The sequence below is a fragment of the Empidonax traillii genome, unplaced genomic scaffold (genome assembly GCF_003031625.1).
Source record: "Empidonax traillii isolate 1590-97213 ecotype Southwest subspecies unplaced genomic scaffold, ASM303162v1 scaffold455:size476776, whole genome shotgun sequence".
In the NCBI taxonomy this organism is placed as follows: domain Eukaryota; kingdom Metazoa; phylum Chordata; class Aves; order Passeriformes; family Tyrannidae; genus Empidonax; species Empidonax traillii.
In genome coordinates this window covers 413,785-439,269 of record NW_020955648.1, presented here as the reverse complement: position 1 = coordinate 439,269, position 25,485 = coordinate 413,785, and the positions used below count along the sequence as shown (strand labels likewise).

Genomic DNA, 25,485 nt, shown 5'->3' with positions numbered 1-25,485 from the left:
TGAGAGTTTGTGTCACAGCTGTATTACTTTATGTGCTGTAACTTAGTTAACAGAGTGAAGGGACTAGGCTGAAATCAGCCTAGAGCTGCCTTTTTGCACATACTTTGGTGCGTGCTCAGGACTACACTTAGAAAGGAAATCCAGTGCTTTGCTGGCTCTGCAGCTCTGGAAGAAAGGGGTTGCTATGGGAGATCTAAACAAAGATGTAGTACAGGGAAAAAAAGCCGTGGTTTTGTAAGGAGGAGTTAATCACAGTATTTAATTGTACTGCCAAGGAGTCCTTAAAGCCTGGGAGCTTTCTCCCCACAAACTGACCTACTTCCATTCCTATTTCTAGCTGCTGAGGTTGCTAGACAACACTGTAACCTGAGAGCAATAGTCTCTCCTCCCCAAATACAACCATAAAGCAAGTAAACAACTTTATTAGTGCAGTTCTAATAGTAGCTTAAAGTGAAGCCACCTTCAGTTACCAATTGTGCCACATGCTTGACATACATTATAGAGACAAGAAAGCACTGCCAGAGATGTCTGGACGTCTCAGAGATCATCATCAAACTCCTCCTCTGTACAAAAGAGTTTTTCACAAGAAATGTTGCTGAGCTTTGGCCCAGGGTTAGAGTTGACAAGGGTGTTTGCCCTCCTGGTGTTATCCAAACAGCACCTTCCTGCAGTGGTTTCTGACTGGCTCTGAGGTTCTTTGGACACATCCTCAGCTGAGCAACTGGTGCTGGGCAATTTCAAGGCCAGACCCTCAGTGCCAGCAACACACTTTTTAAATTCAAAACCTGTACCTTGAGGCAGAGTTTCTCCATCCTGTTCTGAGCATCTCCTGGCCCCACCAGCACCTGCTGCAGTGGTGCTGTCCAGCCCCAAATCTCCAGTGCCCTCCCACAGTGACAAGGTCACCCCAGCAGGGTTTGCACTGGAGTTGTCAGAAGATGGGAGAAATTTCCCCCACTTTGATGGTTTGGCACGGGGGGTTGGGGGTTGTGTGTTGAACTTGGGCACTGCAGCCTCACAGACAGCAGGAACCATGCTGTCTCCAGGAACAGCATCTCTGTCAGCCCCATCAGGCTCTGCTGCAAAGCATTTCTTGCGCTGTAAGAAGGAAGAGGGCTTTGTTATAAATCCAGATCACAAGGCCAGGCTGCACAGGAGCATTAAAGGTGACATTGGCTTTGCCTGACTGAAACCTTTCAGAGAGAAACCCCCAACACAGTTTTCTTCTCCCCAGTCACTCAAATAAAAGAACAGAGAAAGACTCATAAAAACTCAAAATTATGACACAAAAGAGGTCAAAAGAACACTGCTCAGAAGCATCTTCTACAGCTAAAATACCTCAGTGGTTTTAACCTTTTTGGCTTGGGAGACAGGCTGGAAAACTCCATTTTCTTCTGCATGCTCTGGAACATCACTGGAGAAGAAGCTCTTCCGATGTTTCCTGGCCAAGAAAACCATTCACAAAGAGGACAGATCAGCTCCTCTTTCACAGATCACCAGAGAGGTTCATGAAGTGCAGGGCTCTAGCAATAAGACAAGTTTTATCCCCGAATACCAAACCTCTGCTTAGCTCAGGTCATACACTGCAACCTGTGTTTTGTTCAGCTCTCAGAGATGAACTGCCTCCCACACCTCCAAAACAAGTGTCAACACCTGGGGGCAGGAATTGCAAAACGAAGTTCTCTCTGTACCTTTGTTCTCCCACAGTGTTCTTCCTCTGGGAGCAGAACTGTTGCCTTGCTAGAGCTGCCGCCTCCTCCCCATCTTCCTGATCCTCACTCTCCTGGTCCAGATATTTACTCCAGCGACTCCCTTCTGACGTCTGACTTGCCTCCTACAACATTGGAGAGTTACTGAAAACAGTAAAACACGGGGTTCTCATTTTTGGCATCGTTACACATGCACTGAGTGCCTCAAGTGAGTCAGTTCAGGACACGTCCCTGTATCATATTCCCAGGTTCAGTTCCCAGTGGAGCAGAGTTTCCATGTACATCTCATTCTCTCTCTGCAGGAGCCTCTCTGATTCTATCACCATTTCCCATACAGAGGGATCACTGGATTCACCTGGGACAGAACGGGTTGGTATTTACCTCAGCTTTGTAGGGGTTTTACCTGCTGGGCCAAACTGTCCTCACGTTGTGCTGCTCTGTTTTTGCTGTCATTTACAGAGTCCTCAACGCACCTAAAACAGAGGTTTAAGCTACAGTTTCTGGAACACACTCTTGTCTGTTGATTCACAGGTTTAAAATCATCCGTTTATATCACAAGGGACTGGAGAGAAAGCATGGATAGGGACACCAGATGGGAGGTACATCTGAAAAACCAGGATCTGCATAAAAGGTGATGCCAAACGAAGAGTTTGCAATATATACTGACAAATACTTTAAAAACATCTGGTTAGCAGGTAACTCTTTCTACACAAATACTTCGATCTAAAGCCACTAATCATGAAACGACAAATTCTAATTGAGCATAACTAGGGATATAACAGCATTTCTTTGGGACAGCAGCTTAAACTCACTAATTACATCCCAAGAAACCCAAGCAAAAAGGGAAGTTATTTTGCAATGTTTTGAATTTCACAATTTTTTGAGAATAAAAATAGCAACCCTCTTTGATAAAGTGGACAAACAATGAGTTTTCTTCCCCAAGCTTAACCCTGAAGCACTGTGTACACACAAGTAAGTTATGTAACTACCTTTGATTGATTTCTGAAAATAACCTCAAGTAAAAAGGAAGCTGGACCAGTTCAAGATTAAACGATTTATAAAGAGATTAGAGAATGAAATAAACAGGAAGGTGCTACTCAGATTTTCCAGCCCAGCAATAATTACAGAGAAATCTTTGCACTAAACAAGTCTTTTAACAATAGCAGCAGTGACTACTCAACAGATTCAGTGTGTGACCCCCCTAAATGCCAAGTTAGGTCGAGTGGATGATGTTTTCTGAGGATGTAATCTGGTGACGACTGTAATCTGTAAAATGGACATCTCCACAGTCAGGTCATCATCATAAGAAAAAGCAAACAAAACAAACAAACCAACCCAAAACTAAAAACCAACACAACAAATCCAAACCCTATTGTACATATTGATGGGTAAAGGCCTGACCAACTCAAGCTATTGATCAACCAAACTTACCTGAAAAAAAGTTCTTGGCAAAAGAAACATGCTGGGACACTTAACCTAACACAGAGCATGTTACTTTGGGGTGAGGACAAAACTGGGTTAGGGCTGGGGTTCACAACAGGCCAGAAAACCTTCCCGTGAGCTCAGACTGGGTAACAAACAGGCACCCAATGTGTGAGTATGAGCATCAGCTGCAGCACATTAAAAGAAACACACAGGGAAAGATTAAACACCGTACCAAGACGTCCAGCCAAGCGCTTCCTCTGCCTCTCCCTGCAGCAAGTTTAACTTCTGGACGTGGTGCCTGCAGTCCGGGCCCGAGCCCTGCCCGTAAACCTGCAGGGAAGGAGGGAGCGGCTGAGGGGGGGGGAACCCCCGGGGCACCCGTGAGGTGCCAGCCGGGGCTGAGGCGAGGGAACCCCCGGGGCACCCGTGAGGTGCCAGCCGGGGCTGAGGCGAGGGAACCCCCGGGGCACCCGTGAGGCGCCAGCCGGGGCTGAGGCGGGCGGGGCCGCCCTCACCTTCTGCACGGCCTGGCGCTGCCCGCACACGCTGCAGCTCCACTGCCCGCTGCGCTTGGCCTGCGAGGGCGCAAGGGGGTCAGCGAGGGGTCAGGGCCCGCAGCCCCCGTCCCGTCCCACCCCATCCCATCCCACCCCATCCCACCGGGTGCACTTGGAAGCGGCGGCAGCGGCAGCACCGCAGCACCCGGAACGGCCGCGCCATGGCGGGCACGTGACCGCGCGGGCCCACAGCGCCCCCCGGCGGCAACACCGCGGCGGGACACGGAGGGGACACGGAGGGGACACGGAGGGGACAATCCCGGATCAGCACATCCACTCACCGCCCGGAGCCGCCGCCGCGCAGGAAGACTCCTCGCAGAGAACTTAATATAAGTCTGAGGGCAGGCTGGCTGTGAGTTAGTACAAGTAGAGTTCTCCCACGAGGGATCACGCGTGGTGTTCGAAGCTACAGGGTCACCAGGTTTGCACCTTCCTGAAACGGTGTCAGCCTGTGTTGTATAAAAAGTGTACGGAATAATGATAAAAAGGAGGGAAAAAAATAGGGGGGAAAGAAAGGGGAGGAAAGAAAAGGAGAAAAGAAAGAGGGGGTAAAAGAAAGGGAGGGAAGGAAGGCGGAAGTGAGGAAAGAAAAGGGGAAAAAAAAAGAGTAAGAAAAAGGAGAGAGGAAAAAAAAAGATGTAAACCCAAAAATGAATAAGAAGAAAGAAATAAAGTAAGAAAAAAGGAAAGAAGGAAAGAAAGAAGGAAAAGAAAGGAAGAGGGAAGAAGAAAGAAAAGAAAAAAAAAAGAAGGAAGAAGGAAAAGAAAAAAGGAAAGAAAGAGGGGGAGAAAAAGAAGAAAGGAGGAAAGAAAGAGATAAAGAAAAGAAAGGAAGGTAGGTCACACTGCAGTCCCACCAAGCCTGCTCTTTTCAATAACCACCCTGGATAAAGAACCAGCAATATTCTATGAGCTGAGAGAAATAAAAGGCAGCCAAATAGCCTGTAGGATTCTGGTTCATTTATTGAATACATGACAGATAAGACAGACAGTGTAAAATCACATGTATTATTTGTACTTTAAAAAAATTACAATAAATTACTGAATAATTAGTAAAAGCAGTTTTACTAATGGCTGCTCCCCGGTGATACAGGACAGAGGGGGCAGAGAAATAAGAAATATGTACCAGCTGTGAATACACACCGAGAATGTCACGAGGATGAATTAACACTGAGTAGCACACCGAGTAGTGTTAAATGGGAACATCCACGTATGTGTCCCTCCTACCCTTTTATTCCACGTGCCAGCCAAAAGCTGGATCAAACCTTGCCTTCAGTGCGGGGTCTTTTCTGCCTGAGCAGCAGTGCCTCTCCCCCTGGCCCTGCAGGGTCACTGCCTGCGTGCTGAGATGAGTTTATCTGTAGTAACAGCATTAATTCTGCTTCCTTGGAGCACACGCCCTGCTACCAGAAGGGCAACTTTTTGTTTCCTCTGCTTTTAATTGATTTAAAAGAGCACTCCTTCAGTCTCCCGATTATTTTGACTCCAACTGGAACGAGATCTAGTGTCGAGGCTTCCCATAGGGGGCTGATGGCAGAGGGCCACGCTGCTCTGAATTCTTTCTCTTCAGGTATAAATGCCCTTGGATGTGCAGGAGTTACTAAGAGCACATCCGTGGCTGGACTTCAGAGAGGACACACTGAGCAGCAGTGGGTGGCACAACACTCCTGCACACCTTCCTGCCCTGAGCATTTGTGAGGGCTGACTGATCAGAGTATTCTTAGGGGTCCACCTAAAAACTGGACCCATCACTAGCCAGTAAAAATGGAGAATCAGCAATAAACAGTGAATGCACTGATAGGGAAAGCCCAGCAGACCAGTGTGCCACTGCCCTGGAACACTGAGGCTGATTCACTGACTTCTAATTTAGGAACTTATTCCCTCATCGTAACCATCATGAGCCCACTGATTGACTCAGTATTACTTCTGCACTGAGGCCAAGGAGCTTGTGGCTTCCCAGACAAACTAAAACCAATGGCTTTCAGGTGATTAGAAAAACAAATGCTAGAAAACCAGGTTTGTCTGAAGACTCCTGAATGCTGAAGGAGAAAGTAAGTGATCGTACACCATGAAAATGCCAAACCACATCTGAAAGAAACCTGAAGGTCTGAGCAATGTCTGTGTTTAGATCTGAGGGCGCTGGGAGCAGTTGGGTACCTTTGCTTTATAGCTGCTGAGTCACAGAACAGCTTACAAGAAGGACTTACAAGATTATTTATAGGTCAGGGTCCTACAGCACTCGACTACACTGCATTAGCTCTCAGACTGGCAGCCAGAGGTGAGCATGGTTTCAAGCCAGGCTGCATCTGCTGTGCAAGTTACCCAGGAACCTACAGCAAACAAGGGCAGGCAAGGAGCAGTTACTGTCTGAAATAAAACTTCATTAAAATAAAAGACAGCAAAAGGCAGACATGCATAATTTATGGTGGTAATTCTATATGTCAGGGGCTATTAGGTTCTAATGGCTCTCGAGAATGTAAATCTAATTCTGTCAGCCAGAGTAGCCAAAGAAGCACCTACACAAAACAGTCACTGTCAGAAGCCCCTTATAAATTGGAATCTATTGTAATTGTGTAGTTACTGGTCTCTGATTAAACAAAAAAAACCCCAAACAGAAAATACCAAGCCATCCTGCCATCTGCCATGTTACCTCCCTGTTTTATCTCCAAAACACAACTCCTGCTTTCTTGAGTTCACCCTGACACGTTGGAAAGTTCATAGTCACTGGATGAACTGAACTGCCTCTCTACTTTCTTCTGATCCTTGATCTTCTGGAGAATGTTGACCTTTTTCTCAAAGTAGTTTACAAGGGCTGTTTCTGTCAGCATGGAGGCCAAGATCTGCTCGAAGGAGATGGACCAGTCAGTGTCAATGGTGCTGCCATACCTGGCAGCTGCACTGCTGCCCTCACAGCCCACCAGGACCGTGTCGTCCGCAATGTCTTCACACTGCAGGGAGCCTGTGCTGACCATGGAGTAGGAGGACATGGACATATCATCTTTGGTTTCATCATCTGATAGCAGCTGTAAAGGAGAGCCTTGTCCTTCCCCCGACACATCTCCTAGAGTTTGGTTTTCCTGCTGTGTTTTTTCAGGCTGAGCATCAGCACTGGCTTTGTCCTCATGGTCAGCTTGGGGTTGCTGCTCCACTGCCGAATTCTGACTATGTTCAGATGTTGGCGACTCCTCTTCACTCACAGGATCTTGGGTACTGTTTGCCTTGCAATCCTCAGACTTCCTCGTGGGCCTGTTGGAGAACTTTTTGCCAACCTCCCCAATTCGCAGGAGGAGACTGGCCACAGTGGCGATGGCGTGGTACAGCTCCTGCTCCACGGGGTCCTCGCTGAACATGTTGTAAAGGGTCTTGCATAACTCTATGAACTGTTCCTTTAAAAGACAAAGACCAAAAAAATCATACTTCAGGCTGAAAAATGTTTTCAGTGGCTGGTGAAGCAACAGGCACCATCTGAAATGACTCATTGTTTATTTGCCTCCTCATCAAGTAAGTGGCAACTGACTGTACTGACTCAGAACAGTCTGACACAGGCAAACTCTCCTCTCCATGCTGTAGTGGCTACATTGAGACACAGCTGGCATTTTAACAGGGGTGTTTTTTTTGCTGGCAAATGACCAGAGTAGTCACATATTCACAGCTGAAAAAAACTGAAGTTTTACTTCTATTCTGCTACTCTTCTGTGCTCAGCTGCTTAAGCATTTACAAACTGGTTTATGTAGCACCCATCAAGGAAGTTAGGGACAGAAAAGATCACACCAGTCATCTGACTCTCTTTTCTGTAACCACATTCTTCCCTCTCCACCAAGCAGCTGTAACTCGAGGCAACGCAAAACCAAAAAAGCCAAACAAGTTTCTGTGACCGACGGCGTATTTGAGACACCCTGCACTGGAGGGAAAACACAGGCTGCAGTTCTGACAGGAAAAATTGGTCTGGGAGGAATCCAATACATCTGATTGGCTGAAACAAAGCAGTTTGCCCATGTCCATTGTGGAATTCAACAGCAACGTGTGGAATTAGAGGTTCTGAAGTTCACCAGACCAGAACAGCAGGACAAGCTGCAGGCAAGGACTGAGCATGCTGGCACAATGGCTGCACATCCTGCTGAATTCCCCACTAAACTGGAAACCTTCACATGGCACTTCTTACCTGGCTCATTTTGGGAAGGTCTTTAATGGTTTCTTTCTTGGACTCTTTTTCCTTGGCCCACATTCTTAGGTAGTATCTATAGTCCTGTGGACTAGTACCCTTCTCCTCTGCAAGGCAAGGAACAAGCCACTGGTGAGGTGGTTAATGGTTTTAGAGTTAAAAAGTGAATGCTGTGCCAGCAAAAATCAGGCTGGAAGCAGGTTTTATTGACAGTCCAGGAAAGCATATACCAGGAATGCTGTGTTGTTTTCTGCTGATTTATCCGATCCAGCTCAGTAGAGCAAAATTTTAACAGTGCTGCATCAGCTTGACTTCTCATAAACGAACTCTGTGAGTTGACAACTTACCCAGCATGATTTACAAACACTGGGATCTTGGTATGTACAAGAGTTGGAGCAGGAAGGCATAGGACATTTATTTCCCAGCTCACCTCCCACTTCACCTCTGTCCACAGAGGACACTGAAAGGTCTCCTTGATCACCATGGGACAGTGAACAGTTCATAATATGAGAGAGACAAGACTAGAATGGGGTGTAATGGATGATTATGGAAATAATGGAAATTACCTTTTTCTGGACCATTCTCATTTCTCCCTCCTTTATCTTCTTGGGTTTCTAAAAAATTACGGAATTATAAAATAACAATTAATAACTGATTTTCAGCAATATAATACACAAAGAACTTGACAACTCAATATGAAATTATACAAGAATATATTTAATAGAAATTAGATCTCCCACTCCCACATCATGTTTAGAGGACTGAACAGAACAGGATGGAAGCAAGAGGCTGATGGGATGAGCTGGATAAAGAACCACACTCAAAAAGTGGGTTGAAGAGCTGAGGTAGAGGGCAGAGCTCTTAAAGGGTGAAACACAGATATGAAAGGCAGCTAAGCAATGTGATGGCCTAAAGACAAGGAAGTTCAGTCATCCAAAGCAAGATAATGAATGGAAAAACCCCAAACCACTGCTGAGCACGTATGTGACTAATACCTCCACTCACCACTATTCACTGACTGAACTGACACTCGAGGAGCAATCTGCAGTCTAACTTCACAGACTTCTCTTCTGGTTCCCTACACTGTCACTGGAGTAAATGGGAAATCTTGGTTCCAACTCTGTTAATTTAGCCACCTAGCAGCAACTGCACAGATACCTCTTGTACTTACGTAATTTTTAAGTAGTATTGTATTTTGGTAAACATTTAACATGGCTGACATACTTTGACCTCCTACTTGACAATCCCTAAAATTGTATTTTAAGAAATGCGGTCAACTAGTCTACTAACAGTTTTTCAACACAGGCCAGCAAGCCTAGCACCTCACCCCAGTTTATTCTGAGCATATTTTCAACCACCAGTTTCTAGGGTGAGATAAATTCCATTGCAAGAAGCCAGACAAAACCTATTTTGACCAGAGCTGAAACTCAATAGGTGGAATATACTGAAAGATATTTAATTACTTATAGCACAAGAGAAGAGCAGCAGCAACAATTTCAGAGTGTCTACATCAGCACACTGGTGCTGGCAGGTGGTATCAGCACCACAGTCATGCTCAATGCATGCACATAACCCATGGACTGACCTTGAGACTCACAGTGCAGGCAGATATCCAGCTCTGAGACAAAAGGAGATACTTGAGCAGCAGAAAAAGGGGTTGAGGGGACAATATCCCAGATAAAACAGAAGAAAAGGCCAGACATAGACACAGAGAAGGAAACAAAAACAAGAGAGACAATGAGACTCGCATGAAAAACCTAAATCATGGTGGGAGACAGGGGCTGGTGAAAGCACACTGCTCCTCCTCAGCAGGCTATGACTGTGCTTCAGAGCATGCTGTATCCTGCATGGAATGGGCACTGAGGAGTTTTAGCTCCAAACTTCTTCCCCATCATGCAACAAACACAGCGAGCTCAAACACACTGGCAATCTCAAAACACTGCCAGCATGAGATCACGCCTTGCACAAAATCGCTGTCCACAGCACGTGGATCTCTGCTGCAACTCCTGCCTAAACTGAGAGCTAAAGGCAGCAGTGTTCCATTACCTTCTGTTGTTACATCCTCCGTGAAATAACTTGTGGCCTCCAAAGCAGATTCTGTCTCCTCTGGATTCAGAGCTGTATTCACAAAGAAGCAAATGTTAAGGTCTCTAAGCCAACTGAACAGCAGTATCCCCCACTTCATTAGTGAAACTCATGAGGCATCCCATTTCAGCTGCATGTCAGAACAGACCACATTCAGCAGCAGCAATCTACAGAACCAATCACTCACCAGGAGGCAGGTGCAGTTTGTACAGTACTTTGAGTTTTTCAGTGAGGTCACCATGGTACATCCCACCTGCAAAGGAAAAAAAAAAAAAAAGGTCAAGAAAAATAGCACTTAGGATAAAGAATCACCCTCGACTCACAGGCTCAAACCAGAACGATTTCCCATACAAGGAGGAAACGCTGACTGCTCAAAGTCCTGTGCAGAAGCAAATCCACACCAAAAAGGTGTATTTTGTTCAGCTTGAGGCTTCCTGTCACCCTCCCCTCATGACAGCATACACACAATTATCTCCTTTTAGTTCTCTTCTTGGAGAAGGACAGAAACATTTTTTACAATCTTCTCTGAAAACACCACTTACTCATTCCTGTCACGAACTCCTTGAAGTTGATGAGAGAATCCCTGTTCTCGTCCAGAAGCCGGAACATCCGCCCTGCTAGGACAGGTGTGTGTGCCCCACAGGCCCAGGGGGTGAGGCTGATGAACAGGTCTCTGAACTGCTCCATGTCAATGCGATACTGCTCCAGGTACGGCAGGCTCTGGTCCCGGCGGGCGGCGGTGGCAGCGCGGTTGTTCCCCCAGTAACAGCTCATCAGGTACTTGGCCTGTGGGGGGAAAGGATCAACAGGTGGGATTACACAGCGACCCACAGGAGTGGAGACTTTGTTACAGCTCAAGAATAGCTCTGAGTCAGCAGAGACACTGCAGGGCACGCTTTATGTCCCTCATTATTCCCAGTGTTGCTTCACTACCAAGTAGTTTGAAATGAAGGAAGAGACGGTGATTTCGGGAAAAATACAAAGAACGATTTAAAGGGAAAAAATACAAACATAATTTCAGGTTTTAACAAAATGATGCTTAGGCTTTATTGCAAAGGGAACATGCAGGTTTTAGAACTAAGTCTGAGTACAGTGCAACTGAGTTTGCAGTGACTTTGAGAAATGCTGTTGGGTAATATCACTCTTTTAAAAATATATACCCTGACAAATAGAGGTAAAGCCCTGAAGTAATCTTGTCACAGTTACAGAACAAGTAAATGGAAAACCTGAGAATAAAAACTGAGGTACAGTCAATCCTAGCTCCCTGCTCCAAGTGTTATGTGACACTCCTCTCTATTGACTCCACAGTCTCTTTCAGAATAAGTATCATTCAAATACTGAGAAAGCGTTTTGGCCATCTTTGGGGGGAAAAAATGAAAAATGATCACTCAGATAGTAACAGGGCCAGTCCTACTGGCACCACGTGTAACAGCAAGTCCCATTTGTTCTGAGAGGTAACGTTAAGGATTAAAGCAAAGTCACTGGATTCATTTCAACCTACTTTGCCATCTGTATTCTCTGTGTCAGAACATTCCTCCTCACTCCTGCTTCTTACCTTGAACACCACATACAGCTCTTCCAGTTCTTCCATAGAGAAACCGATGTCACCAGACACAGCTCGGACCTGCAAGTCAGGGATAAAACAGAGTGAACAATTCATTTTGAAGGCAGAAAAATTGAATGCAACTCACTGAAAAATCTGTATAACATAGAAGAAACCAAGTGCAAGGAAATATGACACAGGATGGGAAGGGAAACATGACCATTCTAATATTCCTGGACACAGGTCAGGAAGATGGTTTGCAGTCAAGAAGAAACTGTTAATGTTTCAAGTAGTTAGAAAAAATATCATTGTGCTTATGTCCTCTTTGTGCAGACCTGACTGAGCAGGCTGTGTTGCCCCTTCCTCTTGTTTTTATCTTCAGACGTTTGACTTGGATGAATTGAAAAACAACAGTGAAATGAACACCTGGGAAATGTTCTCCACTGGGACATGGGAGATAATGGCAACAGATATGGACACTCCCCTTTAGCCATGAAGCCTTCTGTAAAGTTCTGTAATGCACTTGCATGCTCTCTAAATGGCAGTAAAATCATTATCTGCTAGCAAGCTTTTCCTCAAAGATTCCAGGCAAGCAGTAAAAACAGACAGCACTAGGCAATGATGGAGACTCCAACGAGGCCTACAAGTGTTTGTTATCTCCCTCCATGCCACAGCTACAGTGCAAAGTTTCTGGATGCTCACAGCAAAACACATTCCATGACTGTGCCATTTGGTAGCTCATTCAATCTGGGAGTCACATACCACACTCTTCTTGGCTGTATCCTCCAGAGACTGGATCACCTTCAGTCTTTGTTTAAAACGCATTTGTTCAATGTCATCTGACTTCAGGTTGCTAAATTTCTACAAGAAAAGGAAGCACAACAGGTCAACGTCGTCTTCTAAAAAAAGAACAACCCAACATGTTCTTTAACCAGTGTACTATGCCCTCAGACATGATCTCAACCCACTAGAAGCCTTTCACCAGCAGCAAGAGGGGAAAAAACTTGACCTCTATTCCCTAGAGAAAAATCTCTTGGGCAAAAAAACTAAGCCAGAGCCTCACCTCATAGGATGTTTTGATGAGTTCAAAGATGTCGATTTCCTGTGGTGGGTCATCTCCACTCGTCAATAAGGCGTGCAAGTGGGGAATAGGGGGAGAGACGCTCTGTCTGTTAACTACATTGTCCAAGTATCTGTGGGGGTGAGAAGAGAACAGATGCAAGACCCTTGAGATCGGTGTCTGAAGTAAAGCTGATTTTCACCTTATTCTTGGGGTATCTATTCTTTTCGAAGTGGGCTTCTAGTCATAAGCTGAATATCTTGCTGCACATAGAAAAGATTCCCATTTCAAACAGGAAAATCTTACATTTACAAGATTTTGGAGATATCTCTTGACAAAGTTTTATTTTTCTAGAAGGCAATTCCTGCCAGGATCTGTTCCTAATAGCAGAGTAGAATTATGTGAATTTCAAATAAACAACCTTTGAGAGTTCAAATTCAAACTGAGATACAGGAAAGTATTATGCTGCAAAACAAACAATTCCAAAAATATGGGATTGCTCCATAGCTGAGCTAACAATTAATTTCAGCTGTTGTGGAAAGCAACAGCAAACCTCTCTGGAGCTCAAGTTTCATCTTAGGGTGTTATCTGTGACCTGCTATGTAACGGAATTAGGCAGAAAGAGAGGATGACTAAAAGGGCACTGTCACTATTCAGTTATAAATACGAACAGTGAATGGTACCTGCCCAAAATAGTCATGGCTTCACCTTCATCACAGCACTTTAACAACTTCTCCATGTTGGCATCAAGTATGGCCAGTGACACCTGCAGGATAAACTTGATTCCCTCATAGAAGAAACAGTCGACAATGACCACGGCACTCTCAAAGGGCATCACACTGAGGAAGAGAGTGAGGAACCAAGAAAGGGAGATGGTGGAAATCACTCCCAGGTCCTGCATCTTTTCTGACAGCTGTGGAAGATACTCTCGTGTAAGTTCTTCAAAGATCCCCTGGTCCACCAATGCACCTGAAATGGACAAAAGAAACAACAGTAGAACTCAAACAGGTGGTATCATGGTTCTATGGCCAAGCTAACCAATTTGTAAACAAAGCAGTGTGAGTTTACCTAATTTCATGTAAGTCTCTGAGAATCAGAATTAAAATTAAGACTCTCATTTAATTTTCTTTTGGTTACTACATCTTCCTTGTTACTACAAGGTAGTTACTACCTTGGTAGCCTGTGGGGTCTCTTCCTATGTCTCCATCACACACCTGTGACTTTAAATGGAACAGGGTTGTGCTTCCTCATCTTTAAAATGCTTCATATTTAATTAAGTCTGAACAACAAAATGCTCCTGGGGAATGCTGGTGCAACTGCAGCTGAAAATCCAGGCTCCAGCAGGAATGTGACAGAGACTCACCCACTACTCTCGTGTTGTAGTAATCTGGCAGCATCCGCTCACACAAAGCCACCAGGAGCCAGAAAGCCTCTTCCTCGTTGCAGTAGAGCAGCAGCACCGACGTGACAATGTTCATGGCCTGTGAGCCAGCACAGCCAAATGCACAGGGACAGGAGAAAAACAAGAAGGTCTCCATGAAACCTCTGCCATTACAGACCAGCTAAACTTTAAAACCGTGAATACAGCAAACTGTCACTAAGAGTCACATGTATTTCCAGCTCTTATCGGTATCTGAGTCAATGGATGGCCTTAAACTAATGTACCTTCCTGTTTCCAGTTCCTCTTTCTGTGAGGAGCAAACAATATGGTGACCTTTTGTCAAGCACTTTCAGAAAACAATGTGACTAAGAATAATTTTCAGAGTTTTCATAAAAAGCTTGGTAACAATTTGGTCAAAACAGAACATAATGAGAACCTCCAATACCACAGCAATACACAAAATGAACCTGAATTTCCACCAAGTTGTTTCACAAACCAGCAACTGGCCTAATTTTCAATATACTGCCCATGTGAGATATCATTTATTTGATTTAATTGCTCTTTTTAATGAACCAGAAGATGTTTTCGCTGAACTGTGGAAAGCTCTGGCAGGAAAACTAGTAAAGACTCTGACATTACATCTAACAACCATATGAAAAGTCTATTTAAATGTTGTATTCAAAAGGTATTTAAGAGATGTTGCAACATAACGACTTCTTTCCTACTGTCCCACCACCACATGAACAGCACGAAGGAAAAGCTCAAAACTGAACAAAAAAACTGCAGAAAATGATCAAGTCAATCATGGTCACTGTGTAGGACTAACAAGTTTAGGACTTCCTTCTTACCTGACAGTACCCAATTGTTGGATTTCTGAATGCATAAGCTGTTAAGACTCTCCGGAGGGCAGCGATTCCCAACTCGTTTTGGAAGGCAGGATGTTCCGGCATAGAGCGGTGCAGATCTCGCTCAATTTCCTCTGTAGCGAGGTTGTACTTTCCCATTGACTTTTCCACAAGATCTGCATAGTAACCAGGATGAGTCACCATCTCGTTCCAAGCCCCTGAAATGGCAAATATTACTTTACCTCTGGAGCTTTGGAATACTGATTTTATGCCCACAGTTTCAGAGATGAGGGAGCCAAGAAGCACCGCATGAACTCATCAACTACAAACAGATGTGAAAGTATGGGGAAAAACTCATTATTAAATCACCCTGTTAAGAGTGCAGGTTCCAACACTGAAACACAGACAAAGGAGACCAAGCAGCTACTAGGCTCATAAAGAAAGTTATCTCATGACTGTGATGACTGTATTTTTGGCAAAAAACCCACCATGAAGTATCATTCAGGTGGAGTCAAGCTCTCATTAACTTCTTCTGAAATGAGCTAAGATTCACACCTTTTCCCTTGAGATGAGCAGAAAGTTTACTCTTGCTAGCTGTCAAAATATCCAGCAGAACATCCTACCTGAGAAGAGGAGCCACAGCTCTCCACGAAGATTCTCCGGGATTCCTTTTTGCACCAGCTCCCTCGTCTTGGCAGTGCGGTACATACACATCCCTCGCCCATATTCAAAGAAATGAATGTTCCAAGACTCTTCCTTCATCTTCTCCTTTGCCTTCATAGGAACAAATATGGCTATTTTAGCAGATTAACGCATTTTTATGTTTGTAGGACGGGTGATTTCTGCATATACTCACGCCCGCACTTCTCATGAGAAATGCTGTGACATTTAAATCTTTTTTTTTTTTCGCTGAAGGGTGTATATGCAAATCTCCCCTGTTCTGAATCATTTCTGACCCTGCCTAAAGTCAAGTCTTTCCAACACTAACATGGGCTGTGCAATGGCACTACACCTTGTAAATCTCCACATAAATGCAAGCAGAACCATGGACTATGATGATTCATTAACAAGCAGAGATGCCAGTTCTCTGCTCTCCTGATCCAAAGAAAAGTAGTTCTTCACAGCCATGAATTCACATACCTAATACTGGTAATACTAATTTCTCAGCCTCTAGTCAACTATCTCAGGTGTGTCAGTACTGACAAAGTAATCTGAGGGTTAGGTTCCATCTATGCAGCACTATCCCTGTGACAGACACAGCAGTGACACCGCAGGACTGACCAGGGACAAAATGCATTTTCATTCTTTGAGAAGACCAAGGAAATCTGCAACCTACTGCAAACTTTTTAAAGTTAATTGCTTTACATTAAAATATTACTTACCCCTTTAGGTCCAGAGAGCTCCTCAGAGTTCCTTCTGAAGAGTTTGAGCAGTCCCTGTGAGGCTGTTGGCACTTCCCCAGCACAGAAGTTGACGGGTCGATGGCCGAGAGCAGACATGGGGCTGATGGCCAGGGGGCTGCTGGAAGGCAGCTCTGGAACCTCCTGAACAACAGAGCAGAAAGTGTCTGAGCTCAGGCTGCCTCCTCCTCTGCTAATGGCCAGCAGAGACAGCACTGGCTGGTAACAAGCTCTGCTAACACACTGTAAGGAGCACTGCTCTGAAAAGTTCCTCCCAGCTATTTCCTTAGTACCTCGCAACTGGCATCAGCCAAATTCCACTTCCACTCCCTGTCGATGCCACATGGTTTCTTGGATGGTGTTCTCTGCAGGAAGTCAGAGATTCTCTGCACCAAGAAATCTCGGTCTTTCAGGTTGGCAAAGAAGAAAGTCATTTTACTTTTAGTGCTGATGGACAGAGGGCTGGGCAAGACGCTGGAACTATCTGCTTTCTCAACTATTGTCACCTAGAACACAAAGACAAGGGCCATTTGGATCTAGCACGTTTCTCCATCATCTACAAAGCACAGCACAAAAGACAGAAGCACACAAAAGACAGAAAAAGGCCTGTAGTCTCAATATATGGCTAAGAAATCCCCACCTCCCTGAGAGGAATGATGAGATGACAGGCCTCCTCTGCCCTGCTGGCAAAACAGATGTAATTGTTGGAAACAAACATCTGGCCAGGAATATGGGTCTTGTTGAATGGTGTCCACAAAGTACAGTCTGTATGTCCATCCAGGCATTCATCCTTGGGCAACCGGAAAGTGGCACGGTAGCACTCGTTTTTGGCTCGAGCATCCAGGTCTCTGGGGAAAAAGGAAAGGGTAGTACCCACAGGTTTTTTTTCCTCACTTGAAAAACCCACTCAAACACTGATGCTAAGTTCCAATCACAACCTTCAGACTGTACTGGGTATTCTCAGTATTCCTTTCTCTAACTGAAATGCCATCCTGACTCCTTTTTTCACACATGCCTCACCGACAAGGTATGTCCTGCAACGCAAGATAAAATACGCAAGTGCGTCTGCAAAACTTAAATGCTGCATCTACACTACAGAGAACAGCCCCCAGTGGGAGGAGTTTTTTACAATCCGAATCTATGTTACTATTTATAAACCTACAACTTCAGACAAAGGGATTGGTGTTATTTTCTTCTTCCACTTTTTTTGACAGGATTTTCAGCAGGTTCTAGTTGAAAAATCCTTCTAACAGTGCCTAGTCATGTATGAAAAGGTCATGAGGGTGTGTGTAAATTCAGCTCCAGTTGGGGATGGGAACAAAAGACAGCAGGCAGAGGGCTAATGGCTGAAATAAGTGATGCAGCCCCTAGAGCGAGAAAACCCCCAGTGGCACCTGGGAGCTACAAAGTAATGCAGATTTACTATTACAATCCTCCACTGTCTATCTTCTTTTCTCACTGCTGCAAACATATACCTTTTTAATGCAGAGATGTTCTTAAGAGGCTTCCTGGGCTTTGGGAGAGACTTGTCCTGCAGGAAGCTCTCGTTATCCAGCAGCTGCCGCATGGCAATGTTGGCCAACTGCTCCATCAGCTTGAATGTCTCGTTGATGTTGAGGAACATGGAAAAATAGAGTTCACTGTCCCTCGTGTTTACCTTAATGCACTCAGGGAACAGCAGTGTAGCATTTTTTTCTAGCTGGGTTACATCCACCCACTGGATCACCAGTGTAACTGAGGAAAAAAATTACACAATACTGTTACTACAGTTTGAGGCAAAACAGCAATCAATCAGAAATGAAGGTCAGGCAGCTACCAAGCTCTCAGTGTAGCAACATTTTTCCCCCTCTTACACAAGGGCAATTCTTTTCTTCATACTTTTGCTGGGTTCTCCAAAAATACTCGGAAATAATCTTTGGGATTAACTAGACTAGAAATAATGCAGTTCCAAAAGGACTACCTCCCATCCAGTAAATGCTTTCAACTACAATTATTCAAGTTTTCATTAATTCTTTCCAGCAAATTAGCTCTGCACTCAGGAGCTCAAGCTTTGTAAATATGGGGTCCTGGCAGCTGTACCAGATAAAACTCACCAAGGTAAAAATACTCCTTGGTTCTCTAATCCAGTCTGAGTAAAACTTTTAAAAAGTAATCCAATTTGAATAAAACTTGAGTACATCTTGAGAAATGTTTTGAAAAATGACTCAAGCATTCAGTATAAACAGCCTGTGAGAGCAATCTATGGGCTGAGCCAGAGCTCAAGGATTCCTAAAAGGAAAAAAACCGTCAGCCTAAAAAGGAGTTCACACAAAACACCAACTGCTTCAAAAAGATCGTGGGAAATGACAGAAAAACAACTTGCAGGCTCATAACTCACCCTCTTTGCCCAGTAGGAAAGAGTAGAAACAGAGGTGATTGACAGTGAGGTACAGCCAACCCTGCCTGGGTACCCGTCCCTTCCAATAGCTGCAGGAATAGTAATTGACCAACTTCTCCACCTCGGGCATCCCAAACTGCTTCCGCATCTTCAGTTCGGCCTCTTTGAATTTACCTGGATCCTCTTCACTCTGGGGCTGCTCGTTCTTGTTCTCTTCAGCAATAATGCCCTGAAAGGACATGGGAGGAGAGAGGGAAGAACTGGAAGGGAACCCGCCTGCTGACAGGCAGAATGTACAGCAAAGGGTCACAGCCGCAATCCGGAAGACACAGAAAAGAAACACGACCCAGCAGTTTCAGTCCTGTCACGTCAGAGAAACAGGAAGGACACGCAGAAAGGGCAGCCAGATAATGTGGCAGTCTGGGATCTGGATCTACACCTGAGCACATGCCACAAACACTCATATTTAACATTTGACTGAGCTCCTCATGGCTGGCCTGGGAACACCTGGAACACCCTGCAGGAGAACTGGAGTCTCTTTTCCCTTGCATACACACTTCTTCAACGGGAAGATGATCATCTACCAGGAAGGGCAGAACTCTGCAGTCTGTCAGATCCTGACTGGCCAGAAGGAAAAACAAATGACCACAATCTCTCTCACGCACAGAAAATACAAAGAATCTGACAGGAGAGCTGAAAAAGACTCAAATTTCTGCTGTTCAATAAAGAACTGTATTTATAAACCTCTACACTGGAGGATTAGTGGGCTGGGAATCTGAAGTGTGTTAACTGCACAACAAGAGTCACCTGTCTGACTAGAAAGACAGTGGAAGTTGGGGTGCAGTTCCTTTACCCAGATGACTTTCAGACCAGTGTGGCAGGGCAAGTACTTTACTTGCAAACTAGAATTCTCTCTCCTGCATTTATTGCTGGGTGAACCCTTGTCAAACATTCCTACTGCATCAAAGGCATAATCAGCTAGAATTTAAAGAGGTATTATATTGTAATTAGTAGGAGCATCATAAACAGGCTGTTCCTTGGGATCTACTGGTCCCACCTTTCCCCCCCAAACACATTTGTCCAGTTCTGATTGTGACCTGATATTGACAACTCTGTGTGTGTTCCATGGCAACTTCATAGCTATGTATGACTGAAAAGGATAAAAAATGATCAAAAAATCCTCAAAACCATCTTCCCATTCTTTCTCAGGATCTGGAAGTCCTGCAGGGAAACTTGTCACTTACATGAATCTTGCCCTTGACAAAGGTGGTGATATCTTCTTCATTGTCAAAGATGGACAGAGTCTGCAGTAAGTTATTCTCCAGCCACTCCCAGTGCTTTGTGATCTCTTTACGAGACGAGCCTAGTTAAGGGCAGAAAGATGATGAGAAGAGCAAGGAAAATAAATTAGAACAAGGTCTTTTTTCCTCCAAGTTCACAGCAGGAAACTAATGACTACTGAACAGCAATCAGGATAAATCAAACAAACCAACTGTGTACGTGTCAAGGATATTTTATGTACACCAACATTATGTTTCTGATAAAATGTCCCCACTGCCACCAAGGATAACGAGCACACGACCAACAGATCATCCTATTTGCCAGTGCACACCAAACACAGCTTTTCTCCCCAGACAAAAGGCATTCTTATGTTCCAGTTAAGAAGTACTCTCTTATTCCTGGTATTTTGGAAGAAAAATAATGAACTATCAGAAGTACCTTGAAATTTGAGAACAACTGAACTTTTTACATTTACAAAGAGGTTCCATTTCCCAGGGGCAATGGTCAGCAGGGAGCACACAATTCCAAACCAAAGAGCAACCAAAATATGTATGCCAGAAAGTTCTCTGCTTTCTTAAAAAAAACCACAAACAGCTTCTCAGCAAACTTTATATCAAACAGTTAGCTGTTTGTGCACCACACAGTGCACAACATTTCACAAAGCATAAGCCTCAATCTGTAACAAAATTAAAGAACCTTCCTATAGAAAGTTGCCTTAGTTAGTTGCCATTAATCATTTCAAAGATTTGTGTTTGCTGAAAGGTTTCTTCCCCTCTATTGGCAGCTATCACTATATTGTTGGCATAGAATCTCCCTGCAGAGGGCTATGAATTTGGGTTTGTGTGACCAGCCCAATGGATTAGACAACAAATGTTTGTTCTGCTGCCTCTGTGGATAAGTTTACTTGACATCTCTCCCAGCATCTGACAACGTTTCTAGAGCACAAATTATTTTGAGTAATACAAAATGGTTTATTTTAAGGGCACAGAATTGTTGGGGGTTTTTTTGCAGAAAAACCCCACAGGATCAGCAACAACTGGCAGGGAATGAAGTCTGCATCCTGTTTTGTTTCATGAGCTGCATCTCCCACCAAGTGACAGCAGAGAAATTGCTAAAATAAGCCTGGCCTCAATAACTGACATCTCTATAAGAACAACATTAGAATGACATGCATGAAGGAGTAAAAGTCTGCAATTCCTACAAAGAGGGGACCACTAAATATTCTGCTTCTTTCTGTGCAGTTTCTGACCTGCCATTTTGTTTTCTGTCTTTCTTACTCCCTGCCTCCACCCTCCTCAAAAGGGAAGCTGAGCTTCTGTGAAACACAGCAACTTCTAAACATCTCATCTGCAAAATTTAAGTGGCTCTGCAAGGGACAATATTGTGTTGGTTGCCTTTGGGAGAAGGTGGGAACAAGAAAAACAAGACACCAACATCTGTGGGCTTAGCAAATGATTCTTTCATGATATGATTTTATGTCTCAACAACAAAGTGAGATATGAAGATTCTCATTATAAACAAAGTTGGTCTAACAAACATGTCTGAAGATATTTTCTCTTTAGCAAGCATCAGGACCTAAAGCAATCAAAGTTCACCACCAGATATCACACAGCTGCATCATTATACTCCAATACAGCAGTTACATTTCTCAAGTAAAAGAGGTCAAATATCCTTGATGCTGAAAAAAAACTATTCTAATATATTTCACAGGCCAGAAATAGAGAGAAAGAAAATCGGATCAAGACAGTAGAGATTCTCCAAAGAGTCTCTGGCACCTTGAACAACACGGCATGTTCCCAACTGTGCCAATCTCCTGGTAAGCAGGTTTGGCACAACATTCACCACCCCACAGCAATCCTGTCATCATGGCTTTATCCTCTGAACAATCTCACTATGACATTGCAAACAGGTACCTCTTGGAAGAGAGAAAATTCCTAACATCTGCAGCAACAGAAGCTTTTGCAGAGCCTTCAGCTCCTCAGCTGCAGTTTGAACAACACTGAGAAGTTCTGTCATTTACGGCATTTTTCACCACCCCATCAGAAGCTCCAGACAGTTTCCTGAGCAGTCACAGGATGTTCTCATGTGGGATAAATGAACATGTGAACCAAAAAGGCAACGGAATAACCCAAATCCAGTCCCCAATAAGTCACATCAGCACATACCACAGGCCACTGCCCAGTACACTTGAGAGTCCTGAGTCTGGTGCAGGATCCGGTACGGGGCAACTCTGGCACTGGAATCCAAAACCACGTCTAGGGTTCCCACAAGGAGACCTAGGATGCAAAGAGAGGGAAATTAGGCAATCCAATACCAAAATGAAGAGCTGGGTTAGGTAAAAATATAGGGTCATCACTACAGAAAAGCGCTGATGCTCCCAGTCTGCAGGTGTGATGGAAGAGCTCAGGCGAGAAAATGAAGACACACATCCAGTCACTGCAGGTAAAATACCTATAAACCAACTGCAGCCCGTCCCCCTGGTAATGGAAAAAGTTAAGATGGCAATTAAATGCCTACTAAACCTATTTATAATCCTCTGCCTTCCTAGGATAGTTTTCTAATGAAAGTGAAATGTATTTTCCTCTGTGGGGTTTCTGTTAAAAATAGTGATTTTTAAGGCTGACAAACTAAAAGATGTAAGAGTTCTCAACGCTGTATCTTCCAGCATCACCTACGCCAAAGTAGGTAAGATAACTCATCCAAAACAGAGTCAAGTAGATCTAGAAAAACTGGTGCTCACAGATTTCAGGGATGTTTCTAGAAGTACTTTGATTACACAAAGATGACAGTGACTCAAAATTTGGATATACAGAAGTTAAAATATTTTTTTATATAATGTTCAATAAAAAAGGAGGCATTTCCAGAGTAAATGCTGACAAGTCCCCAGAATTTCTAAAGCAAATCCATTTTTTAATTAAGTCTATTTACTAGATAAATAAAATATCTAAGATGATGCTTTGCTTTGTTATTCTATATAACGCACTATGAGCATCTTTAATGCAAATTAATTTTGCAACACCCTCACGATTAAAAGCTTTTTAACATCAGAACCTGGAGAGGGAGGATGGCTGGCCCCACGGCTCAGCATGTGGGAGGTCCAGTCTCAATTCCCAGCTCCCATGGTCTGGGTAAGCCTGAGCAAACTGTACTCAGCCATATCTCATTCCTTATCATGAAACATGCCACTTCTTCCCCTTATCTCCTTTAGCTATCCATGATGCAATTAACAGATTAGGAATATACCACTGATTGCATGTCAAGAGAAACACCATCCACAGGAAGCTCATCTGGCAATCCCTAAAACAAACACTGATGGATCCAGCACAGCAGGATCTCAGCTTGGGCTCCGGGTTTCTTGCGTACAGTTTTAGGCAGGATGTGGATTAAAAGGTCATTCTGAATCCTTCCTGTGACTGTAGTGACCGTGTCAAACATTGACACAAAGACTGGTAACAAAACATTTAAGAACTTGAGTCTGACAGCAACTTAAACACCTTTCCAGCTTGGCTGAATATCCCACTCTAACTCTGAGATGTCACTGTACAGTTCCTCAAGGAGCACACGTGGCTTTTAACCCACTGGAGCTCTGGAGAGACTCTCTCACTGAGCTAAACCAGCTCAAGAAGTAAACTGGCTCAAAGCTTCAACCATTCATTCAAACATCAGTTTAGATGTCTCCAGAATAGCACCAGATGTCATTTCTTCTTGTAAAAACCTGGGAAATTGTAGAACAGAAGTATAGGCCTACATGCAGCACTGCACAGATAAGTTATGTTACGTCAAACAGAGCAGCTAAAAATAATTTTGAACACTGTGAAAAGATAAAATATGCTGAGGATGTTTATCAGCTGCCTCATTTCTTAGTTTGCATGTTTGGTTAACTGGGCCAATACAAGGCACTAGCTGTAATTCACAAGCGCAAAACACGCACTTATGTTAATCACATAACCGTGTAAGCATTTTGCACACAAACTGGACGTTTTAAAGGCGAGGGGATTTTTTGTTGTTGTTGTTGTTGCTGTTAATATTGCGCCTTGGTGGCAGCCGCGTTATTTTAACATCTGTCACGAACACGGGCTGTCCCCCCCCCACACACACACACACACATGGGGTCCTTCCCACGGGGCTGCACCCACCCAGCCTCGACCCCGGCCCTCGCACAGCACACCTTCCACACCGCTACTAATGGCAAACCACGCCTTACCGCCGGCCTGCGAATCTTGAAAAAGCAAACACAACACACACACAAAAAAAAACCAAACCACCTCAATAATCCCAGGCAACGCGAGCCGCGCTGAGGAGCCATTTTCCACACGGGAAGCACCCCGTTAGACATCTGTGCTCCCCGGCAGCAGCCCCTGAGCGCTGACACCCCCGGCCCAGCCCCGCCGGGCCCCCCCAGCGCCCTCCCCGCGCCCCCGGAGCCCGGCCCGGCCCGGCGCGTCCCCGCCGCGCCTCACCCGTGAGGCCGCCCCCTTTGCCGTGTCCCCGCCGGCGCTGCAGCAGGAAGAAAGGGTTGGCGCGCTCGGTGACCCACAGGGCGCCGGCCAGCAGCACCTCCTCGGGCCCCAGCCACATGGCGGGGCAGAGCGGGGCGCCCGGAGCCGAGCGGGGCCGGCCCGGCCGGGGCGGGAGCGGCGGCGGCGCGGGGGGAGCGGCCGGGCCGGGTCACGGGGCCCGCACGGCGCCCGCCCGCACGGCGCCCCCTGGCGGCCCGGCCCCCTCACTGCAGCCGCTTCGGAGGGTCGGGGGTTCGAGCCCCGTGTCCGGAGAGCCCTCAGTGCCACCCCACTGTGCCACCTCCACCTCCCAGTGACACCTCCCTGTACCACCTCCCCTGTGCCACCCCACTGTACCACCCCACTGTGCCACCTCCCTGTGCCACCTCCCTGTGCCACCTCCCAGTGCCACCTCCCTGTGCCACCTCCACCTCCCAGTGCCACCTCCCAGTGCCACTTCCCTGTGGCACCCCACTGTGCCACCTTCCCTGTGCCACCTCCCAGTGCCACCTCCCTGTGCCACCTCCCAGTGCCACCCCACTGTGCCGCCTCCCTGTGCCGCCCTCGGGCTGTCGGTCCCCTCCTCTGCACCGAAAATGCTTGGGCCAGGGAGGCTTGAATTTGCTGGGAATAATGTGCTTATGTAGCAAAACATCGTCTGCAGCCATAGAAGCCTTGAATATTAAGGGTTGGAAGGGACCTTAAAGATTATCTAGTCCCAGTCCTTCCCTTCCAGAGGTAGGGACACCTCCCACTAGGCCAGCTTGCACAAGTCCTGATCCTAACTGGCCCTGGACGCTGCCAGGGTTGGGGCATCCACAACCTCCCTGTGCATCCTGTGCCATCACCTCACCACCCTCACAATAAAGAATTTCTTCCTAATATCTAACCTAAATTTCCCTTATTTCTATTTGCACCATTTACTCATTATCCTATCACACAGTTCCTGATGAGGAGTCCCTCTGTGACTTCCCTGGATACTGGAAGGTTGCTCTGAGGTCTCCACACAACTTTCTCTTCTCCAGGCTGAACAGCCCCAGCTTTCTCAGACTGTCTTTGCAGGGGAGGTGCTCTAGTCACCTTAGTAACTTCATGGCCTCATCTAAGTTCCGTGGCCTTATGTTGAAGGCACCAGACTTCACAATTCTCAATAGGTCCCTG

General features: G+C 45.3%; 2 protein-coding genes across 5 annotated transcripts; both read right to left on the bottom strand.

Moving 5' to 3' along the window:
* MRNIP (MRN complex interacting protein) lies at positions 1–3,872 on the bottom strand. 2 transcript variants are annotated; one of them, XM_027895302.1, is made up of 7 exons: positions 3,795–3,872; positions 3,650–3,709; positions 3,367–3,464; positions 2,113–2,182; positions 1,692–1,834; positions 1,339–1,441; positions 1–1,098 (listed from the first exon to the last, which is right to left on the bottom strand). In XM_027895302.1, exons 1-7 carry the CDS (start codon positions 3,852–3,854, stop codon positions 538–540), a joined length of 1,095 nt encoding a protein of 364 aa, XP_027751103.1. In that variant the 5' UTR covers positions 3,855–3,872; the 3' UTR covers positions 1–537. The 2 variants fall into 2 exon arrangements, with proteins under 2 accessions (XP_027751103.1, XP_027751104.1); XM_027895303.1 differs by having other exon boundaries at positions 1,354–1,441.
* Positions 3,873–4,636: 764 nt separating this feature from the next.
* On the bottom strand, positions 4,637–24,431 carry TBC1D9B (TBC1 domain family member 9B). Of its 3 annotated transcripts, none has more exons than XM_027895295.1 (22): positions 24,286–24,431; positions 21,991–22,101; positions 19,789–19,907; positions 18,545–18,773; positions 17,643–17,901; positions 16,808–17,015; positions 16,461–16,673; positions 16,150–16,311; positions 15,391–15,541; positions 14,771–14,985; positions 13,905–14,022; positions 13,225–13,510; positions 12,545–12,674; positions 12,244–12,342; positions 11,494–11,562; positions 10,481–10,724; positions 10,126–10,191; positions 9,900–9,971; positions 9,439–9,489; positions 8,420–8,467; positions 7,854–7,960; positions 4,637–7,077 (listed from the first exon to the last, which is right to left on the bottom strand). In XM_027895295.1, the coding sequence occupies exons 1-22, from the start codon at positions 24,401–24,403 to the stop codon at positions 6,385–6,387; spliced, it is 3,768 nt and encodes a 1,255-aa protein (XP_027751096.1). In that variant the 5' UTR covers positions 24,404–24,431; the 3' UTR covers positions 4,637–6,384. The 3 variants fall into 3 exon arrangements, with proteins under 3 accessions (XP_027751096.1, XP_027751097.1, XP_027751098.1); XM_027895296.1 differs by having other exon boundaries at positions 9,439–9,471; XM_027895297.1 differs by lacking the exon at positions 9,439–9,489.
* Positions 24,432–25,485: the final 1,054 nt, after the last annotated feature.

Coding starts and splice junctions, on each gene's coding strand:
- MRNIP (XM_027895302.1), bottom strand. CDS start 3,854: ATGGCGCGGCCGTTCCGGGTGCTGCGGTGCTGCCGCTGCCGCCGCTTC. Junction 1,442..1,691: donor AACACTGTGGGAGAACAAAG/GTACAGAGAGAA, acceptor TTTCTTGGCCAG/GAAACATCGGAAGAGCTTCT. Junction 1,099..1,338: donor AAAAGGTTAAAACCACTGAG/GTATTTTAGCTG, acceptor TCCTTCTTACAG/CGCAAGAAATGCTTTGCAGC.
- TBC1D9B (XM_027895295.1), bottom strand. CDS start 24,403: ATGTGGCTGGGGCCCGAGGAGGTGCTGCTGGCCGGCGCCCTGTGGGTC. Junction 22,102..24,285: donor CAAAGGGGGCGGCCTCACGG/GTGAGGCGCGGC, acceptor TTTGCATCCTAG/GTCTCCTTGTGGGAACCCTA. Junction 12,675..13,224: donor GCCATGACTATTTTGGGCAG/GTACCATTCACT, acceptor TCACCCCCACAG/ATACTTGGACAATGTAGTTA.